Source organism: Protopterus annectens, chromosome 8.part0, assembly GCF_019279795.1.
Source record: "Protopterus annectens isolate FY-2018-M chromosome 8.part0, PAN1.0, whole genome shotgun sequence".
NCBI lineage: Eukaryota > Metazoa > Chordata > Ceratodontiformes > Protopteridae > Protopterus > Protopterus annectens.
In genome coordinates, this window is record NC_056741.1 from 1,302,829,997 (window position 1) to 1,302,853,684 (window position 23,688).

The following is a 23,688-nucleotide window of genomic DNA, read 5'->3' on the forward strand; positions in this document are numbered from 1 at the left end:
CTGACACTCTTCAATAGGAACCTTGATGAGTGGATGGGAAACAGACAATTCACGCCAGGCATCACATCAGCAGCCCCACTAGAAAGGAGCTTAGGGTACTAACTATTAGAACTAGGGCTTGGGAGACTACCCAATGGGGTGGTGAAAGATGCACAACTTGCCTAGGTTAATATATGCCTTCGTGAAGATAGTCTACTACATACCTATGAACCTATGTGACAGGTACATGTCTACAGATAGTAGATGTGTACTTCATTGTACAGTCATGTTGTATAGCAGGCACATGGACCACATACACTGTAAAGCTTACAGATACTGATGGCTGTTATGTACAGTGGGTGAGATGTGCACCTCATGTCTTTTGTGCCATTGGGATGTGTGCTGGGTGGGACAGTCCTGGATGGCTCCTTGTCATGGTCACCCTCTTACACACATCTCTGCCCATCCATATTTGGCTTATTATACTGTGTTCCCCCTACATATATATATATAGGTACATAGGTAGGTAATAGGCTATCTGCCTGAAGGCATATATTAGTATGGCCAGAGTGTGCAGCTATCACCACACATGGGGTTAGTTCCCTAGGCCTCTGTGTAGTAGAGCTGATGCAGTGATCCATGGTGTGACAGTTCAGTTTCACATACACTCATCAAGGCTCCTCTGGAAGAGTGTCAGTTAGGGTCTCAGATTAATGTAGGTTGGGAGCCTGTTCCAAAGCAAAGGAAGTCTATGAGTTAGTAATGTATCCCTCCAACATGTTCTATTTATTGTTGTGATGATGATATCCCTAGAGCATGTGGCACAGTGAGCTTGGGTTTACTTCAGATAGCGCATGTACATCAGTTCTGCATTGGACATGGAACTGTCTGCTGGGCAGAGATCGCCTTAGTAGACAGTATGCAACAGAGTACAGATTGAGTTAAATTCAGTCTTGTTGCATGGGGCAACTGTTTCAGGCCAGTAATCCTCTTGTTGAAGTACTTCAGTGGTCTTTCCAGCTGCTGAAGGTGCCTAGTCAGATTCATCACAAGTGTGCCGTGATACTCTCTGATGGGTCTAATGACTGATTAGTAGAGGGAATCTCCTTTGACCTATATGCAAAGACCTTGGCAATTTGTGGGAACACATAGCATGATTTTCTAACCACTTTGTGAATGTGTTTCTGGAAGTACAGATGACTATCCACATGTGTCCATAGATCCCTTATTATTACCTCCATATTTAGGGTGTTGGCACCTATGTGGTATTTGTATGACTTTAGCTCAAGGCCATAATTTTGACACCACATCTGTCTGACTGAGACCCTTTTTAAGGATGTCTCTGTTGTCCCAAACATCGATTATGGCAACCTTTTTGCAGTCATCCACAAACTTTGCTAAACATAGCCCTCGTGTGTTTGACTGTATTTCTGAAAAGTATACACCAGACAGGAGGGGTCCCAGGACTGAGCCATGGGGGATAGCAGTTGTTACCAGCTTGAACAGGAGACCACAATTCTTACCTTGTGGGATCTATCTGTGCCCCAGTTGGCAATCCATTAGATGACATATGTGTTTATGCACAGGTTGTTGATTTTGTGGATATGATGTGAGTGGGATGTTGGAAAAGGGCTTTTCAATGTCTATGCAGGCTGTGTTGAGCTCATTTCATTGATGTATGTCCTGGGTGACTGCCTTGAAAACTGTCTAGCAGGTTTAGGAACCATGATCTGCCCCTGACCAAACCAAAATGGGTAGGGTTGGGTATTTGTAGGCTCCCAATAGCTCTGTTTATGAGTTCCATAATGATGGACACCATGGCCTTGCATATCAGGCTTAATAGACTATAGTTCCCATGGTCTATTGTGCACCAATACTTGTGGAGTGTGCCAAATGTTGCTGTAACCCATTCAACAGTTTTATATCCTGTACAGAGGGTGAGTCTCAACAGACTGTTCAGGTGCAGGGTCTGTTTGTTTTGAAGTTCACATACGACATAGCTAGGGAAACCATGTCATCCCATAGACACTGTGTTTTTAGGTTTGGATAGAGCTGTTTAACCATTGTATATGTGATTTCTGGGTTTTCACAATCTCCAGGTATGGTAATGGGCCCTTTTGTCAGTGAGAGGGGGGTAAATATGTATGAACCTGTCTGACAAGATGTTGGCAATGTCAGTCATGTACATGTATTCATTTACACTTTGCACTGACTCAGAACATATATGAGTTTACATTGATATTTATGACATAGCGAAAGAAAGCTTCATGGTTCTCTATGGACTCTGACAATATTTTTGCCAGAATATGGCTTGGATAATGTTAGGAGTGCTCATTGTTTCTTGATGATACTGATCGGAGATTTATTGATCTTCTTTGGATTTTCACTTTTTTTGAACAACTTAAGTACTTGTAGTACATAGTTTGATTATGACAGGGGTCCAATATATTATATGGGTCTGTTTTCATATCACTGTGTGCGCAAGGTAGGATTGGTGAATAGTGACAAGTGTCTGGAGTATGAACTGCAACTGCCAGATATGTGTGGCCCACTGCTGTACTCAGATATGGCCTAAATGTGTGAACATGCCCAGTATGACCTTTCAGTATGTTGTTGACTGACATTTGCTTCGTTTAAGTGTGTGAGCATGCCCAGTATGACCTTTCAGTATGTTGCTGACTGAAATTGTCTAAATTTGTTTTAAGTGTGTGAGCATGCCCACTATGGGCATATATACTATATGTGTGTGAAAAATAAAGTTGGTTTTTACTTCAGGGCTCACCTTTGTGTTGTACATCGACAGGAAGCACGCTGTGCCTGCAGGCCTTCCATGAGTCAATTTGCATAGACTTATCAACATTTCTACATACAGGGGGGACAGCAATTATTTGCACATTTCTACCCGGGGGGGGGCACACCTGATTGTTATTTTGGGTGTACATAGGATGAGGGGTACACCTGACACATTTGCTAGGCCTGCACTGCTATGTCAGGTACTCCATTTCAGTCTGTACTGTTGCCTATCGTACTGGCTTGAGGCATACCACTGTACTACAAACCTTAGCTTCCAATTACACACATATTAGTTTGTGACTTCATAGCCTACCCAACCCACATCACACTGCCTGGCCTGCTGTTATCTGTCTTCATAGGCCTGGGGGGAGGTTACTCATATGCCTCTTCAGAGAGCATGATACAGCATTTGTTTGTGTTTGCGTTTGTCTACAATTGTCCTGCTGGCTGTGACTGTTAGGTATGTGACCCCGCCCCAACTGGTATGTGTGAGTGACTTAAGTTGTGTCTGTGCCAGTGAAATGCTGTCACGGCTTAATGGTCCAGTACTGTGACTATAGTGCACAGTATTCTGAGTTCGAGCCCAGTCACTGCTTTTTATTTTCCTGCTGGGCAGACCTGACTGGTTAAGGAACAGTAAAGCAGGTGTGAGCGTGTTTACCTGACTTTGCTCGACTTTGCCCGACTTTGCCTAACATTGCCCAATGTTGCCTGACATTGCCCAATGTTGCGCTGGTTAACGCGGTGCGCAGCTACGTGCAATTGTATTTAAATATGCTCAATACTGGTAAAATTTGCTTAGCAGTGCTTTATATTGCTTAAAATAGGGACTCATGCCTCAGGTGGTGCTGCAGGGCTGCCTATATCGGATGCACATATTACACTCCCTATACATGTTTGAAAATAGGTAGTGTCAAGTTAGGCATCCCTTTTACTGTATGTGCAAGTCAGAGAGAGATGTCATTTCCAGGGTTCCTACTGAGTCAGTGTATGTGATATGCGTTGCCTCTTTGCCAAGGCCAGGGCATACTGGGCACGCCTTCTTCTGCCTACTGAGGCAGGCTCAGTTTGTTCCTCCTCCGAGTCATGCTGTGCCTGTGCAGGCCTTGGCAATGGTGGGGAGCTGTTTGGCCCTGCCCCATGTTGTTCCTGCTGCAGCTGTTTCCACAGGATCATATTGTGTAGCATGGCATATACCATGACAATTTGGGTACATGTAGTTGGTGAGTACTGCAAGGCTCCACCAGATGTGTCCAGGCACCAGAATCATGACTTGAGCATCCCAAACACACGCTCAATTATGTTTCTTGTTTGTGCGTGTGCCTCATTATGGAGTTCTTGTTCGGGTGTGTGTGCATTTCTGATGGGTGTCATCAGCCATGGCTCCAGTGTGTATCCAGCATCCCCCACTAGGTGACCATCAGGGATGTCCCTATTGGCAAATCTCTGGTACAGCTGCGCCAGATGCCAGATGTGGGAATCGTGATAGCTTCCAGGGCAGCCAGCACACACATTCATTATTATGCCCTGGGCATCACACACGACCTGGCAGGTGATGGAGGGGAAGCCCTTGCGGTTGATGTAGACCCGGCTCACCAGGTGGTGCTTTGATGTGTATGTGCGTGCAGTCCATTGCACCCACTACCTCAGGGTATTCTGCTATTTGATGGAAAAGACGCATATTGCTGGCCAATGCCTGACGGGAATTCGGGAAATATACGTGCTCACCGACATGTGCTGACATGGCATCCAGGAACTGGTGCAGTACCCTGGATGCTGATGCCTGTGAAATCCCCATCATATCACCAGTTGGTCTCTGGAAGGTACCTGTAGCTAGTATTCGGCCAACACATACCTTGGTATCCACTGGGATGGGTTCCCCTCTGTTGGTTCTGTGTATGAGGCGTGGCCGGCACAGCTCAACAATTTGCTGTAGGAGGCCTCTGTCCACCCTATAGCACTCCACTATCTCCAGCTCATGTAGCCCCTGGTAGGTTACCCTGGGTCTGTATACTCTTCTCCATCTCCTCACTGTGGGTTGCTCAGCAGCATTCACAACATCACCACCCTCAGCACCTTGCACATGTTGGTTTATGATAGCAAGAGCAGCCCCTAACATTTTGTCTGACTTTAAAGTTTTTAAGCTTTCCCTCTTTGTACACTGCAGTGTTGCAGAGTTCTTGGGAAAAAACAGGGAAGAATGCGGTTTGCAGAGTTTAAAGTACTGGGCTGGGCTGGGCTAATCTGCTGCCTGTGTAATTGGCTGATTCTGATATATTTCACCTGGCAGCCCTGCTAGTTCTCCTTGGTTAACGTCCTACTACTTCTTTTCCTTCCTTTTCCCTTTCTGTTTCCGCCCAGGGCAGCACCGCGCAAACGAGCGCACATGTGCACATGCACGCACACGCTGTGTGCACATTTGCAAGAAATTTCAGATATTTTCAAGGTGTGCACCTTTGGTTTCTGGTTTTCAAAAAGGACAACTGTAGACACGCCTCTTGCAATCCTGAGCAACTCAGGGCAAACACAAGACACTGTGCTCCAATAAGCTTACAGCCTTTCTGACACACCCCCTCATGATGTTACCTATATTCTACTCTACTACTCACCTACTCCTACACTTACACTCTTGGCATATGGCTCACATGCTGGGGAAAATTGGGATTCACTATCCTTATCCTCATTTGCATAGGATTGCCTACTAATACATGGTTACATCTCTCACACTGTGCTTCTCCCCTTTAGCAACCAGTACTCAGTGGTCATGTTGTCTTCAGCCTGCCATTCACCTGCATGGCAGGATAAGCTTTTTAGTGAAAATGGCTATTTTTGGCTATTTTTTAATTATTTTCTTGTTTTTTAAATGCCGCACATTTGCGCGTACTGCGTTATGCTTAAACATCGGAGATCAGGGAAAAAAGTTAGATTTTAATAATTTTAAACATTTATAAATGCCAATGGCCTTATATTTGGCCATTGTCATGCTTCCTCAACTGTATGCATCCTTTATTTGGAGCTGTCATAGCTCTGTTTAGCTATTTGCAGAACGATGCTCCGTTACCAACGGAGCACGTTTCTGCAGATAACACTAATCTTCCACGAACAGGTTAGTGTTTCCTGGATTGCAAATTTACGTCATTTGAATAGCTTTCAGCAGCAAATGAGGTAATTTGCATACCATGACGCTGTCCGTGCAAGAGTAGCTTTAGCAGCTCTCGTGCACGCCCCTGCTGGCTGTCCCTGGATTGCACAGCAGACATATTGCCTCCGTGAGCTCCTACACTCTTCTTGCACTCCGTGCACACTTTCATAAATCTGGCCCTATATCTCTAAATGTGAACAAGTACCTTTTCATTCCTTATACCTCCCTACTCTCCCTTCTTCACTTACTTTCTTACTGCTATCAAATTCTCGTCCCTGACTTTCTCTCTAAATATACCTTAAGCCTGTTTTACTTCTATTCATATTGCAATTCATATTTCTGTTATACTAACTTACATTTAATTTATCTACAAACTGTCTAAAATTTCTCTAAATTAATAATTGTTATACACTTTGTATAGATTCTTAACCAATGTTTTTATTTTATGTCTAATTTGTTATAATTATTTAAATGTAGATATTTTTGTTTTATTTTTGAAGATTGTAAAATTATTGTTCTTAAAATGTTTTGTAATAATTTGGAGCTTTTCTCCCTGTGTGTCTGCTGAAAAATGGGCTTTTACTCAGTCTGACTTTCCTGGTAATCGAATGTTCATAAATAAATAAGTTATACTTATGAAGCACATTATCAACTTTATGTAAAAGATATATTGGCTTATTGCATGTAAAACTGCATAGTATAAAAGCTGTCAAACTTCTTTGTATAATTATTAAGCGTTTAGGGTGCCAATAAGAAGAATGTGAATTCAAATCCCTTTTCCTAAGGAAATAGGCAATTTTCTTCTTTCTTATATGACCTTTTTTAGCACATCACATAACACAATTTTGTTTTTTACTGGGTTTGAATTTGAAAGTTTAACCTCTGTCTCAACATATGTAAACCCTGAAAGCAAATGTAATGTTAAAGTCCCTTCAGTTGTAAAATCAAGGACTGTTCCAAATTATTACTGTATGTGCATAATGCATGGAGTTTTCACATGCAATTGATAAAGTGACTATATCCTGAACTTGTTTTATTTTCCTGTAATCCTCACACATGTCTATTCTTCATCAAATACCTTTGCTTTACAAAGAATTCAACTAGTACAAGGAAAGTAGAACTAGGGGATTAACTTGTAGTGCTTTGTCAATCACTTATCCTGTAAAATTCACCTTCAATACTAAAGCTGTCACTTTTAGTCAACTCCACACAATAGTTCTACCACTATTATCCTGCACTCACTAAGTCGGCTCGCAAATCCCTTTGCAGGTGAGCTGGGAACACTGCATGCTTAAGTAACTTACTTTAACTACATTTATTTCAGATTTACTCCAAATAGCATACTAGATTCAAGTCAGAAACAGAAACTATAATAACACAGCCACAAATGTACAGATTATTTTAGGCAATACAGAGTAAAACAATAAAAAAGAAAGTGTCCACCTTTGTTAACCAAATTAAATATTTGATTTTAATGCTGGGTATGAAATATTCACAGTAAAATATAACTGCAGATAAACCCATTTTGTAAGCCTTATGAACTCCTCAGGTATGGTGAGTTTTTATCAATGTTCCTAAATTTAAATATCCATTAGGTGCATCTGTACAGCAACATAAATCACAACTAACACAAAAAAGTCATATAACTTCAGATAATAAAGCATGCTGTCACTGTTGATCAATAAGACTAAATAATGAACTTTACAGCATACATCTAAAATAAGTCTACAATCCAGAATCCATCCAAAAGTGAAAACATGTATTATAATACTTACTCTTGAGAATTCCCAAACAAGCTAAAAATAAAGAGTGAATGTAACTAAAATTACTACATAAATACATAATATGCATATGATAATAAATGCAAACTGCATTATCAACTAACCCCAAATCACAATGAAATATGCAATTATTAAAATATAATTTGAAATAGCATTTCCCATCATAACAATACAAAGATTAGATGACTATAAGTCATACTACATCTATATAACTGTATAGCTGTTGTAGAGGTGTGGAAATCTATAGTTTTTAAATCATTATAATAAACTGAAAAGCAATCATACATATTAGTTTCATGTTCACTGCTAATACCCAACGGGAAAAAACATGGGATCATAGGGCTAAAATATGAGGTGCCAAATCAGGAACTAATACTGAACCTTTACACTATAAAGATGAACAATGCTATGTGAAAAATCAATACGCAAATGTATTTAAGTAAAACAGGGCTGCTAGCAGTCCCTTATCTTCACACTGCAGATTCCACCCTTTAAGTGTGGATACCTCAGGAGTAGAATACTGGAAGCTGACTAATGAAATCACTTCCCAGATTGTGACAAAATAGCAAATGTTGAACATTTTAGTGCTCCGTATGCGAAGCACAGTTCCTGAAAAGCAATTGGACTGTGAGGATCAGTTAACAAGGAAATGACTCTACGTTTACAGAGAAGAAATGCAAAAAAAAAAAAAAAAAAAACTTAAAACACTGTACTGCCAAAATGGTACAGCTGACAGATATACAATATGGGTGCTTTAGCTCCCCTAGCCCGCCCCCCCCTGTAAATCCGCCACTGGGTAGTGTGTTTGAGTGTCTTCTGCAGTGGTACTGTTAGAGATAGGGTAGAGGCTCATAGGTGTATACTAATGACCATTGGGTACTTTATAAGCCTAGTCATGCACCCAAATTTATCCTACGAGTTATTGTGCCTTAGAGGTTATTTTAAGGGGTGTACGTTAGTTAGGGCATGATTTAATGGCTGCTTCTTTCCATCAGAGACATAGGTGTCAGATCAGGGGTGAAGTTCTAATTTCTCATCCACTGGTCCGGGTTGCACTTGAATAGGGTTAGGGAAGGGCTCTGTTTAACGTGGATGGGAAGCCTACTCTAGAGAATGGGGATTCTCTGAAGTACATACCTGTCCCTCCAACATGTCTTATTTAAGTTGCAAGCAAAGTTTAAATCCTTAGATCTAGTAGTTCTGGTACTATTTATTTTGCAGATATCCAAAAGGTCCATGACAGCAGGTTCTAAGGATGCCTTGTATGCCAGGAATAAACTGCCTCTCAGCATAGGAGATTGTGTTTACACCCTGTATTCTTTTTGTGAGGAACCTCTGTGGATGTTTCACTTGTTGCATATGCCTGGTCAGGTAGGCACTGAAGGTGGCATTATACTCAATGATGTGTCTGAAGAGGGCTGAGTACAGTGGCATGATGACTTCCCTAGATCTAGATACCATGCTGCCCTTACTTATAATTTTAGTGACATAGAATGATTTTCTTACTACCTCAGACACATTTTGGTTGAAAGCCAGGTTACTATCTACACGAGTCTCAAATTCCTGACGACTGTGTCTACTTGTAGGAGTATTTTATCAATGAGGTAGCTTTCCTGGCTGGCCAACTTCTCAAATAGCTTAAAACTGTTGGCACCGAGTTTTAAGTCGTTGCTTTGGCATTAGTCATTTATCTGTGTTAGACCTCCATATAAGATGTTAGTATCTTGGGCAGTTTCTATAATTGCTCTTTGCTTGCAGTCATCTGAAAACTTTGTAAACCAGAGTCCCTTGACATCAGCCTTGGCTTCTGAAAAATCGATGCCAAAGATGAGTGGACCCAGCATGTTGCCCTGGGGCACTCTACTGGTAACCAACCTCTTTGTGGAGGTGGTCTCTTCAATCCTAACTTCTTAGGTCCTGTCTTTGAGCCAGCTGGCTATCCAGCAGGATACACAGGGATATATGCCTATTTCATTGCATTTGTTCACAATGGCTGAGTAATATAGTGTATCAAATGCCTTAGTTAGGTCAAGGTAGGCAGTATGCACTGTCCTGCCCTCATCCATTGCCTTGGTGACCCTCTCAAAGAAGTCCTCCAGGTTGGTAGGCATAACCTGCCTTTAACAAAAAACAACCTATACTGAGTTCAGTGTTAGGAGGTCTCCTATGTCATTGCTAATCATTCCCATAACAACTCTTTGCATGGCTTTGCATATGAGACTAGTCAGACTAATGGGTGCGTAGTTCCTGGGATCTGTTGAAGGCCCACCCTTGTGCAGAAGGATGACTGCTGCAGTCTTCAATTCACATGGACAAAGCCTATGTAGAGGGTATGCTTGAATAATGATGCCATGGCCCTGACAGGTCATATTTCTGGCTAATTAGGAGCCACCCTGAGATATTATTGTGATCCATTGTATTCCTGGCCTCAGACAGTGCATCTAAGACCTGCTCCCTGATAGATGAAGGGGTTATGTTAGATGGCATTTCATGGGGGTGGCTGGGGGTGAGGGGGGTGTAAAGCTGGAGCTGGATTTGTCAGCCAGATGATTTTCTTTATCTCCTGGTTCCCTGAAAGTGGTTTCATTTACCAACAGTTTGTCATACTGTTGTGTGCTGCCTTTGAGGTTTCATACTTAGCTAATGAAGGCCTTCTGGTTGTCCTTGGCCTTGGATGCTATCTTTACCTGAAATTATGCTTTGTTGGACTTAATTAGTCCTCCTAGTTGTCAATTCAGTTCGATGAGAGAGTTTTTATCTTTTTTGGTGTCAGACATCCTAACTTTAGCTATGACTTTTTTCTTTTGTTGTACTATCTGTTTAATTTTTAATTCTACCAGGGAGGTTTGTTTTTTTTTACTTAGCTTTGGGCTTATTTCTGGTAAGCACAGCAGCCTTTATGCAATCACTGACATGTCAGTACATACCTTCTGTAAATAATCCCACACAGGCTGCTATGTTATATGGATTGGGAGAGGCTTGGAATTTTGACAGGTTATAATTTATTAAAAGATAGTTTACCTTGGAGTAGCTTCTGTTACAGTGTTTGCTGTGATTACAGAATTGATTCTTATTTTGAATGAGACTGCTTTGTGGTCTGACCTCACCAGACAGGACATGACACTGGGGATTTGTGAGTAACAAGTCCAACATGCTTGTACCTCTAGTAAGCGTATACACTAAATGGTCCAGGGTATTTGCGTTTACAAAGTCTAGAAATTTCTGTGCCTGCCAATTTGGAGTCATGTAAGATTCCCAGTTTACAGAGGAATAATTAAAGTCCCCTATCAGTATGGAATTTGGTTGAATGGAGATTGTTTCTAATAGGTCTAAGTATGAGCTATTGGTTTCATAGGACATACTGGGTGACCTATAACTTGGTAGGATATGGTACTGGACCTTGTGTATGGTAAACTGGATATGGAGGAACACCAGTGTGTCATCCTAACTTAACCAACCTAGAGGTATGTTTGTTACTGATGTAGAAAGAGACACCTCCACTTTTAGTCTTTTTCTGTGCAGTTGCTGGTCTAAATGTGTGGAAAACACTGAAGCCTTGCACTGCCAGGGTATGCACTATCTGCTGATTTAAACTATATCTCAGTAACTGTATAGACATCCTCATTCCCCAAGGTGAGGACAGCTTGGATGGAGGGGAGTGGAGCTTGTTTAGACTTCTGGCAATGAGTGAGCAGTACCACCTTTAGGTTTCCTTGGGTAGATTTTGATGGGTCTATATAAGATCATCGAAACGGTAGAATTTTGAATGATCTAATATCGAACCCAATATCACGAATGCTGAAAACAGCGAAGCTGCACAAAACCGAATTCGGTTGGCCATTGTTGTGGCTTTGCTGTTTTCAGCGATGCAGTGGAAAGTTACGGGTTGGGTTAAGGTAAGTGTGTGATTGTGCGGACGTTCGGGTTAGGGCACGTGTTGGGTGAGTTAGGGTTAAGGCATGGGTCAGGTAAGTGTGCGATAGTGAGAATTTGTGGTTAGGGGCGGGTTAAGTGAATTAGGGCTAGACAGTGAGTGAGGTGAGTGTGCGATAGTGATGAAACTTAGGGTTAAGGTCTGGGTTAAGGTAAGTGGATAGATAGTAGTGTATGTGCAGTGTAGTGTAGGGTTAAATGTAACTTTTAAATGTATGTGTGTGGATTGCTGCTTTTTAGTGTGCTTGTGGTGTATGTGTGTGTGTGTGTGTGTGTGTGTGTGTGTGTGTGTGTGTGATGTTTTGATATTGTTAGGGTTCAGGTTTTGCAGTTCAACGTTATGGCATTCGATAATGAGCCATTTCGATGATCTGATATAGACCCGATTTTGATATGTTGGAAAGTTTGTCAACTTGGCACTTCCTAAAAAAGGCTCTATGGGGAGGACAACGTTTTAGCCAGTATTAGAAAGCCTGGTGGAGACATGTGCAGACCACCTTTGGCAAAGCAACGTGGTTTGTTAATCATGTCCTCGCATTCTTGCAAATACTATATCGCCTAGAATGACACCAAAAACTAAACCAGTTACTAAAGTCAGTCATATTCTCTTCATATTGCGGCATCATCCTTGATGAAGGTAGAATGCTGCTTAATGCTAGATACATACCAGCTTGGTACACACAGTTCAACAGCACCAAAATGTCTCTCTTCATATAGTCTATGGAGGTACATCTTAGGTCATTTACACCTACATGGACTATGACTGAATCATACTGGTAGTTGTGGTGCAATGACTTGAGTGCATGCGTAACTTGGTGGATTCTGGCCCCTGATAGGCAACTGACCATTATATTCTCTCTGCTGGTGATTAGGACATCAATATGTCACACATAAGGGCGCCCGCAGGCAGGTGCAAGGGGGTGCACTTGCACCCCCCTGGAACCGGCTGGCCGAGAAATTCATTTAAATAAAAAAGTTTTTTTTTAAAGGGCGTTCCTCTTTAAGAATGCCCTTTGCATCACGTCCAGTCGCACAGACGCAACAGGTGTTTGCGACCTGTTTTCGTCTTCTGTGTCTGTGCGTGACTGATGGTTTACGTCCTTTTCTTTCACGCCTACTGGAGATTTGAATTCAAGAGGACGTTCGAACTGCGCCGATGAATGTAGAAGTGAAAGGTAGGTGTGTTATGCCACATGATATTACAGACAGAAGCATTAGAAATTTGGCAATGCATTTTTTTTTTTTTTTTTCTTTTGTTATTGCTAGCAACAATATCAACAAACTACTGGAAGGCAGATTCAAGGACATTAAGTATGTCTAACCCAACAACAAAGCTAAGACCTAGTAATTGGAGTCAGATTTAGCCAGATTTGATAGCATATATTTTGCAACAACTTTTGAAAAACCATAAAATAAACAACAATCCCAAAGCATATGCAACCAGTTCCCCACAACACCCCAGGTAAATCTACAACCTGGTGAGTGGTGAAGAAAAAGTTGTGATATACCTTCCTAAGTCTAGATATCATTTTTAAAACTGTTAGGTCTTGCCAAATACATTTTTTTTCTTTTGAGTTAATAATCCCATAGTTCAATTTATTTCATGTTTAACAGCTTGCATCCAATCTGCCATGAAACCCGGGTACCATATCAATTAAATGCTCATTTGCTTTAGGGAAAAGATGCACCCTATAATACTAATCCTGTATATAGGAAGTAGTAGCATGCCTAATTCTAGCAAAGCTATCAAGATCGGCTTTCTTAAAATAAGCAATATTGTAAGTTCAGTGTATGCCACAGGGCATCCATTTTAATTCAGAGTTTAATATTTCTTGGTAGACAACATTTATTACCGTCCCATTATGCAGGCTTCTTTTTATATCCATTCTACTGTGTTTCTTTTTCCCTAGATCAGCAATTCAATGAAGAATCTTCCAATTTTGTTTAGCTAATATAACAAAGCATTCACTGAAATGAAAGTATAATAAAGCAGTTACTATCAACATAAATTGCAGAAAGCTGCCAGTGCTATGATGATGGAAAAATGAGTCTTTCTTGTTATTCCACTGGTCATGTGGACACTTTATTTTAATGCTTTTTTTCTATAATAACAATTGGTTAAAATAATTTTGTGAGGAATTACATAGCCATTAGGATTAAAGTTTCAAAGTGAAAGCTAGATGTCTTACTGCATTGCTTTGAAATTAAGTTGATGTGACTTCAATTTTACAACTTAAAAGGCACAAAAGAAGTACAGAGAACAAACTATTATAACAAGGAGTTGCAGTAATAACAGCTGTGTCACACTTACAGCCTGTGATTCACAACTAACCTTCATTTTAATGAATCTCTTGTGGGCAAGCAATAGCTCTCAACTGTTATCTCCAGCATGAGGGAACTACCAACTAACTAGGGAACTAGAGTAACCATTGACAAAGAGGCTCTATACCATTGAGACCTTTTAAACACTATTTGCATTCATTTTCTGAAGAATAAGAAATGTATAATTGTACCTTAAGTAATGTAGATGCATTTAATTTTGAAGTGTATTCTTGTCACCCTCATGGTTATTCTAAGTTTTGAACATATTTATAGATGTGGAGTATTTACCTTTTTCAGTCAGCCTATTCCATAATATTGGAATCATTTGTGTAATATATTGACCCATTTTACTGCTTTATCATGACCAAGTATAAAACACAGCCCTCTGTCTCTTCTACCAGCATATTGTGGGTTTAATAAGAACCCTAATTCTTAATGTCAGCTTTAAAAGTTAAAGTTTTTCTCCTTTAGCATCTGTAAAAAACAATTTGCAATTTAAGATATTGCAATCTGCCAGTGAAAGTCAGTCTTCTAATAACTGTAACCATTTTGTATAATGGCTTTGTACCCATCACAAAAATTTAGTTTCACCCATAGTGAGGGGTCATTAACACAATTTGAATTTTGCACTTGGTCTAATTACTGTTATGTTTCACACTTTAAAAATAACATAGTTTCTAAAACTGATAGTACTATACATTTTACACAGTTGTAAGAAACCTCCAGCACAATGGAAAAGGCCCAAAGAACACAGGAATTATTGCTGGACCATTAGAGCTGTCTATGCAAGTATGAAGTTAAGAACCAAAGTATGCGACAGTCGGATTTGTCACCGGGTGTTGAGCAGCGTGACCCATAAGGAAAGGATGCAAATCAGTAAGCACAATGAAACTCTACACCAACTAGAAATGTGTGGAAGTCTGTCTAAATTTCTGCAGCTTCCCACAGCACAATAACCAATGTAGTACTAGAATCCAGGTTGAACAGAGCTTTGGTTCTTTCTGTCCTATTCACCCACCCCTTGAACTTGAATGACGATGAGGAGGAACTTAACTGCTTCTGTGAGCACACAGTGTTTTGCACAATCATGCACTCTTTCCGTGACATTCACATCTACAGTCGGGGGTTCAAAACTTGGCCATACTCTCAATTGTATAGGTTATTGCAGAATGTCCAGATTTGTCATCAATTTTTGGTGAAAGCCTGTTTAAAAAAAAAAAGCTCCACAAACAAAAAACATTGCAGAAATGCAATAACTGAAACATCTAACAATATCAAAATTGCACTCCAAAATAATGTCTATAAAAAATGGCAAACAGAATACAATAAGTAGTTTGAAGAGGAACCCCCCCCCCTGCACCCTGATGTAAATCTGTTATGTATACTAACTCAGTTTGCATAAAATTGGACAAAGGGGAAAATATGCTGTCCTGTCACAAAAGGAAATACTGACAGCCCAGATATCTGGAATTTTGTAAATAATTTATGTCATTTGTGAATATTGATATGATTCATACAGAAGTGTGTGTGTTAAGATGTAAAGTACTGGGCAAAAATGTAACACAGCATGCCCTGCCAGCTTAGAATAGAAATGTATATAAACTATTGTAATTGTGTAAATGTATATGTTTTAACAACTGAAACTAGAACATAGTTGTGTCCTAGTTGCCTGTTGCACATTTTTGTTGCATGTTGTGAGAGAACGATACTGTCAGTTTTACTTTTTTTTTTTATGGGGCTGCTATCACGTATAAAGGATAGAGTGGCATCGGCATCCATGTTAACTATTGCCTGCCTGGTAGTGGCCTTACCGAAGGTATAACTGCTGTCTGAATTAATTTTGGCCTGTCAGACATCACCCATTATTTCTGTAGTAGTATGTAGTACTTCTGCTCTGCTCCTGTGTCCACCCCTTGTTACAGAGCTGTACCACAACTGTTAACAATTAGTTCCAGCTGGAGTGTTATGATGTACACCTGAACTTCTTGCGGTCTGCTGAAATACAAGCCTGCACCAGATTGAGTTGTGCTACTGTTTTCTATCTGTGCATATTTCAAATGTTTACATGTAGTTATTAGTATTTTTATTTAAAGTATGTATGCACCCTAAGTTCAAACGTTTTCAGACACTGTGGGATTGGGAGTTTCTATAACTTCAATTGTGCTACGTATAAATAATTCGGTTTGAAATTTGGAACACTTTTTATTGGACTTTGTCCTGATGTGACAAGACATTGGCTGCTGGTTAACTTTTATAATTTGTTACTCTTTCTGAATAAATATATTTAGTTTAGAGATGGGTTAGTATTTGTAATAGTAAACTTTCAAAATATGAAATGTGGTGATGTTAGGTCTGTTTATTTTATTAAACGTAGGGTTTTGTTTACTTAGTAGTTGTTGCCTGACCCTGTTGAAGGTGAAGCTCCAGTAGGTGCATTGTAAAACCCATCTTGGCCAAATAAAGGTATTGATTGCTTCACCTCTGTGTTCCAGCTTCTGCCCATATGCAGTTGGTTAAATAGGAAATGGCAAATAGAATATTTTGTAGTACTTATCAGGAGAATTATGTTGTGCTCTTTGCATTGTTGTCACATCTTCAAGGAGTGCTGATTTTTGCTGGTGATCTACCTTAATTGATAAGGAAGTCCCAAACAAATATTTTTTGGAGAGTGGCTAGCATTACAAATTACAGGACATCAGACCAAAGAGGGGGAGTTGTTGTTGTTATTAACTGCTTTTAATTACTTCTTACTTTGAGGCAGAAATCTGTTTTCTTAGTAGATTAATAGATATTTTAATGAAGTGTTGTATTGGTCGCATTCAGGATGGATTAACATTGTCTTCTGCAAGTAGTTTTGATATTGCAAAGTAACTCCCAAAGAGACAGTGTTCTTGTCACTACAGGATGTTTACTAAGGTGAGAGTATGCAAAGAACTACATATGTAACGTTATCATGGAGAACATAACATTTACTACAGGTTTAAAAAGACATGGCTTACTAATTTACAGATATGCAAAGAGACATGTACAGTATGTTTAACTGTTATGTTCTGGTGTGTATGCATTTTTATTATATGCTGGAGTCTTTATTGCTGCTTATCGAGAAAAGCTGTTTTCCAGACTCTAAAGGTTAGAAAGAGGTGTTTTATACACTTCAAGGATTGTGACAAGTTATGAGCAGTTTACAAATCATAAAGCATTATCTTCTTCCCCTGTCATACTGTATTTTTATTTAATTGTTTTATCAGTTAACATTAAGTAATGTGCATTCAGTTACAGAATAGTATAATAAATTCACAGAGAGCCATTGTTTGGTTTCTGTTACATAATGTACTTTTCTTTTTTTTGAATCCACATAAAAGTCAGATTTTTTTTTTTATTTTACATTTGTTTACCGGGGAGGTCCAACTGGACAAAGCTGTCCATTTTCAGCAGAGGCCCAGGGAGAAAAGCTCCAGAACAATTGCTAACATACTATACATAAGATATTTACGTGAGCATTGTGGTTTACACAGTTATAAAATATAGCAGATATATGATTGCATAAGATATTTACATAAGCATAATGGTTTAGACATACAATTAAAAGTATAGTAGATAGTAACATATGATTGTTCTTACAGTATGTTTAGTAGAGATAATGTTGAAGATGTACTAAAGATAAGACAAGAAAGGAAAAACTAAAAAAACACTATCCAGATTGTCAAAGCAGGAGAATATAAACAAGTTCATGTGAGGTTCATTGACATTTTAAGGGAAACTGTGAATACTGTGCATAAAACATATATTCCTATCCATAATTCATAACTCAGTCTCAACCTCTTAGAGCAAAAAATCTGGACAAAGTCTAAAATGATGGGGGAACAAATAGGGACAGATTTTATATATTGCTCTTACAAACTTAGAAAGTTGATAGAGTAATAGGTTTTGCATTAGCATGAAATTTCTGAAGGATGTGGACTCTTCAACTCAAATGTTTATCATTATTTAATGACTTCAATCCTCAGCTATTTGCCAGAAAAGTACAGATTTTAGGAAGAACACAAAAAAATATGAGGCAAAAATCTGGACATTCTGCGAAAATCTGTTCAGTTGAGAGGTATAATGGTGCTTACTGCAGTATTAAGTTTTCTTTGCATAAATATGTGCAAAAGCAAAAATCAGCTAGTGTTATGTATTTATTTTTTGTTGTTGTCCATGTTAGCATGATGCACTGTTAATCATTAGTGTAGCTGAAACACATCAGAAAATGTTTTTTTTTTTTTAATCCCATACCTGACACTTGTTTTTGTTTGTTTTTGTTCAGTAACGTCATTGATAGAAGATCTGCAAGATATTGACTACAAAGGTAGTAGTAGCCCATTGGATTCTTTAGGTTGTCTTATAACTTCAAAGTCAATGCATCAGACAAGAAGCGATTATTCAGATATAGTAGCAATATGATATAGTTCATTACTGATGGTAATTTGTTTTCAGAATTCTTCACGTTGTAGGTTTTGCATCATTTTAAGATGCTGATAAAATAAGCTGAACTGAGCAGTGTTAATGGTGGAAAAGCAAGATGTCAGTGAAGAAACTAATGAGTCAAGATAGGGAATATAAATACTTGTTCTGTAATAACTCTCAAAATCCACGCCTACTGTGTTTGCTCGGTGTGTCAACTGCAAATCCTTGGCAACATTAACTCAATACTAAATTTATCTGCTAGTGATCTTGCCTTACTGAGAATGTCATTCCTAAAGTGTTCTTCAGCATGGTTGCAGTGCTCCTTGAATATTTCAATGAGTCTGTTGATGTGTTGTTGAGCCTCTACTATATCAAGTTGAACAGACTGAAACATCTGGGCAACAGGCTCAAGAACTGATGAGTAATTTGCAATAATGAAGAGAAAAATAAGAAACGTACACGAAGAGCAAGCGCTGAGTAACATATGTGCATTTTGTCTGGTTTCACCAGCAGTGCTCTTCTGAAGATCAGCCAGTCAAATATTTTCTCAAAGTTCTGACTAAACACACGAATGGATTTATATTTCTCAGTCCATCATGTCTCACACAGAAGAGGTATATTTGGTGCCATTGCTTGTCGTTTTGGACTGTCATGGACAAAATTAATAATCTTTTTGATAACACCAACAGCACTACGTATTTCAGGCACATCATTCAGATCATTGACTACAAGGTTTAGTCTGTGAGATGCGCAGTGGATAAAGGCTGTTTTTGGATACTTTTCACGAAACTTTGCCTGACCACCATTCTGGATGCTTGCCATTATGGAGCAGCTGTCATAGCCTGTCTGAGTAATTTTTCCAGGTCTAGATCACACTTTATCCATTCACTGACAATGACATTTGATACAGACTGTGCATCTCTCACAACAATGGGAACAAAAACCGCAAACTCTTCTCGAATACAATCATCATCAACAAAACAAAAGCCCAATGACAACTGCTCAATGTCTGAGATATCTGCAGTTTCATCTGCCAATACACTAAATCCATCTGCCCTGTTTGCTGCACAAACAATCTCCTTTTGAAGTACGTGTTCGTATTCTGCCAACAGCTCATTTTGCACCCTATGGGATGTGTACCAAGCATTTCCTGCAGCTGTTTCACTGTGCTGTTTCAGTATTGTGTCACCAGCTTCAATATGAAAATCTAACAAGTAACACAAATTTCCACCAGAGCCTTCTTTTCCACAGAGAGGAATGTCATGGGTTGCACAGTAAATAATGGTAGATACAATTGGTTCCAATTTATTTTGGTTCTTTGCAATTTGTTTTGCTACTGCTGCATCTAGCTGTGGAATAACAGCTGTTTCTGGCTTCTGTCGTGTTCGTGTTTAAGAAAAATTGGAAGCATCTTCAGTAGAACCTTTGTGCCATGATGACTGCATGTGATTTCTTGCAAGACTCATTGAAGGCATTATATTTTGTGCACACACTAGTGATGAAGCTGCCTTGCAACCCACGGTGAAGTGACTGAGGAAATAATACACAAGTTAAGCTGAGTGGGCCTTTCAAGAGAGGAGAAAATGCAAGCCATGGTGAGTACTGAGACAACCAACTATATCTGAATATAGTTGTTAATAAATAATGACATGCATTTCAGTTTCGGACTTCATATTATTCAGAAAATTTAAGTAGGCGGGGCAGCAGAGGGGTTGGGGCTGTGTGGGCGGGGTTTGGGTTTGCACCGCCCTGCAAAAAATCCTGCGGGCTCCCTTGGTCACACAATGGAGTCTCCTATGACTACAGTCCTGGATAGTGTATTGGCTTGTCTTATGGGCATGGCAGTCAAGGCTCCACTGGGTGTGGCTGCATATGCAGTGTCAGGTGTTGTTTCTATTGAGTGTTTTCAGATTTACTGAGGATAATTTTTATAGGTTGAATGTCTGGGAGTTTTCGTGATTTGGGAAGAATGCATTTAAATGCCTCAGAGTAAGTAGGTCTATGTGTGAGGTGCGTACTATATGTGGTGGGTGTAGCATGTGTATTTCTGGCAACCAGATTGTTATTATGAGTGTTTGCATGACAGAGTTTTGCCTCCAAAAATATTGGGTATATACATCTCTTGCATATTGTATTTGTTTCTCTGTGGAGTAAATGATTGTCAGTGAACATCAGACAATTGTTACATTGTCTCAATAAACCCAGATCCACCAAACTCGCTGCGGAGAAATTGGGAAAGTGCATATCCATGATGTCAGGTCCTTCTTTGGGTAAACTGCAAGGGTGCGGTGCACGAGGGGTTAATAGTTGATTGACTAGGGATACTTTTGGGGCTAGAGACTAGTCTACACTATATAATACTAAACTCAAGAGGCAGTTTTCCTCGACACGCAAACTATTTGCTCTGTGCTACACAACTCACAGAGCAGTTGCTTTTCACTCGCTGAGCTACTGGTACAGTTTCAGAGGTGGTTTTATAGGAAAAATTTGGATTCTAGATGTCTGCATGTATACAGGACACTACTAACCACCATGCATGATGGGCAGCAACACAAAAACATAGCAAATTCATACAGGAACTTAAAACACAGGAAACTGGCTTTTGAGCCCTCTGGCCAATAAAATGACTACACTTACAATTTTCTTAAGTGTTTCCCAACTAAGATAAACCAGGCCACCACCTACTGCCAGTAGACAGACTATCCCAGTTCTCTTAATATAACAGCGCAAAAAGATTGCTTGAGAGTATAATGCTACCACAAAATAACTTAAACAACCTGGATAAAGCAATTTCAAGTATTAGAGACCTTTAAAATAACTGAAAGTTCCAAATCAACAAATAAAGCAAAAAATAACATAGTAGCACTCTAAAACAGCTAAACGATGTGCAAAACGATAAAATAAGGTAATGTTTGGGATTAGGATTAGGGGTAAGGGCAGGGTTTAGGTTTGGGTGAGCAGGCATGAATAAGGTGGGGAGGGGGAGCTTCCTGGGTAGAATATTCTTGTGCTACCTCTTACGTACAACTGTACTGCTATAAAGTGTTCACCAAATAGGAAGGATAAGAGTCTGTGACTACTCTTGACTTCAGATTATGCACTTTGGCAATGCCATGCCTTCCACTCTAGCAACGATGAGCTATTGGTGCTTTGCATCACAGGTTGGTCTCACTAAAGACATCTTCACAACACACACTGCAGAGGCCAAACCATATGCACTGCTCCTGTGGTAGTTGAGCCAAAGGAAAATGGGGCAACAGGATGTTATAAACCAGAATCCTAACAATCTAACGACAGGAGCTGCAGTCATTCAGTTTTATGTATGATATTTTATAACAGCACATTTAAATTGTTTGTAAACTAAACCTTTTCATTAAAATATAATTATTTGTTTGCCTTTGTCTCATTGCAATGGTAAAGCAAAAGTTCTCACCATAACTTCAATGTTCCGTAGCACATTCTGGTAACCTGCTGGATGCAAGACTATTCCACTGGGATTCGTGTATACTCCATGGATGTGTAATACACTCAGCCTCCTCTTTTCCTGAGCCCACTCCATTACCTGTTAGAATATATAGAACAAAGAAACACACATGTGAAATATTCTCACTATAAAATATGACAGAAGCAAATCTTAAATAGACATGGCAGCAATGCAAAAATAAAATATCCTGTTTGTGTTTCTTTATTCCATTACCTTGACCAAATAGACCACTGAAATTTGTGAGATTGTGTGAGCAGTATAGAGGTGTAACGACTGCATGAGTTACCAATGTACTTGGCCCTAAAAAAGGAAAACTTGCATTTATATGCAAATAAACATGAGAGAGATGTGCAGAAAGAAAACACTGAACTAGGCATTCTGATACAGGGAAGGTAGGCTTACTAGTCTTATTAAGATACTTGTACACTGTCACATTATAATCTATGAAAGAGAATGGTGTAATACAGTAGAATGATATCTTGTAAAATACAAGTATAAAAATGATACCTCTGATTGCCTTGTCATGAATTAGGTCTGTATGTTTGAGATATATGCATATAAGCTGAAGTTATGAATGTTTATGAAGAAAATGTGCTCTGGGAGAAATAAAGCTTATATGTGTAGTAATGAAAATGAATATGGGAATTAAATGAACAGTAATAGTTCTTATAACTGTATGATTATTTTGTAACATTTAAATTATGCTTGTTAAGAATACAAAAATAGATGCTGTTTCAGGCTGAATAGTTATATATATATTTATCATCATCATCATCTACTCCCTTTGTTCCCATTTTTCTACATAGGTTCAGGGTGTCATGTCACCTGTCGCCATCTCTCTATTCAGTGCCAATCTCCTGCCTTCTTCGACACTCATGCCTGACTATCGCAGGTCTTCTCACACAATCCATCCACCTCTTTGCTGGATGCCCTAGTTTCCTCTTGCCTTCTTCCTGCCAGCCTCAAATCTTCACCAGATTGTCTTCTGCTTTTCTGCACTTGTGCCTGAACCACCGCAATCTGTTCTCTTTGACCTTGGAGCTACTTTGGCTTCTGCTCTTATGGCCTCATTTCTTTATCTGTTCCAAAGTCTACATCATACCATCCATCTCAGGCACTTCATCTCCATCACCTCTAGCTTCCTCAATTGCTCTGCCTTTACTGCCTAAGTTTCTGTATCATACAGTAATACTGGTTGCACCACTGTTTTACACACCTTATTTTTCAGCCTCTTTGCCATTCTTCTGTCATATAATACACCTGACACTCTTTGCCAGTCGGGTGCAGCACCTCTGATTCTAGCTTTGACCTCCTCATTCAGACTTCCCTTCTCCTCAACCACCCCTCCCAGGTACTTGAAGCTGTTAACCTGTTCCACTGTTTTCCCTTCTATCTCAATTCTTAGCGTCTTCTGATTTCCCCCATTTGCTGCCATTACCACTGTCTTATCTGTACTCACTTTATCCCATGTGCCTTCAGTTTTGAATTCCATTCCCAGATCCTTTGTTGAAGTTCTTGCTCCGTGTCTGCCTTTAATGCCACATCATCTGCATACAGCAACTTTATTAACCTGTCCCCTCTGACCTGTTTGCTAACGTAGTCCATCACCATTATGAACAGCAGTGGGCTCAGAGCTGGACCCTGACATATACCTACTCACACTGGGAACTCCTCTGTGAGACGGAATGCTATTCGAACTAAGTAATTGGTTCCTTGTACATAGCTTGCGCTAATTCTACCAAAGTTTCTGAGACTGTGAACTACCACAGGACTGCCCAAATCAGCTTTCTTGGGACCTTGTGATATGC

At 39.6% G+C, this 23,688-nt stretch overlaps 1 protein-coding gene across 1 annotated transcript in view; it reads right to left on the reverse strand.

The window, feature by feature from the left end:
• The window catches only part of FAM118B (family with sequence similarity 118 member B), a 718,053-nt gene that overhangs the window by 252,456 nt on the left and 441,909 nt on the right, over positions 1 to 23,688 (reverse strand). Inside the window, exon 5 of the mRNA XM_044080824.1 lies at positions 21,830 to 21,958. Coding sequence (XP_043936759.1) covers positions 21,830 to 21,958 — 129 coding nt within the window. The remainder of the gene's footprint in view (positions 1 to 21,829; positions 21,959 to 23,688) is intronic.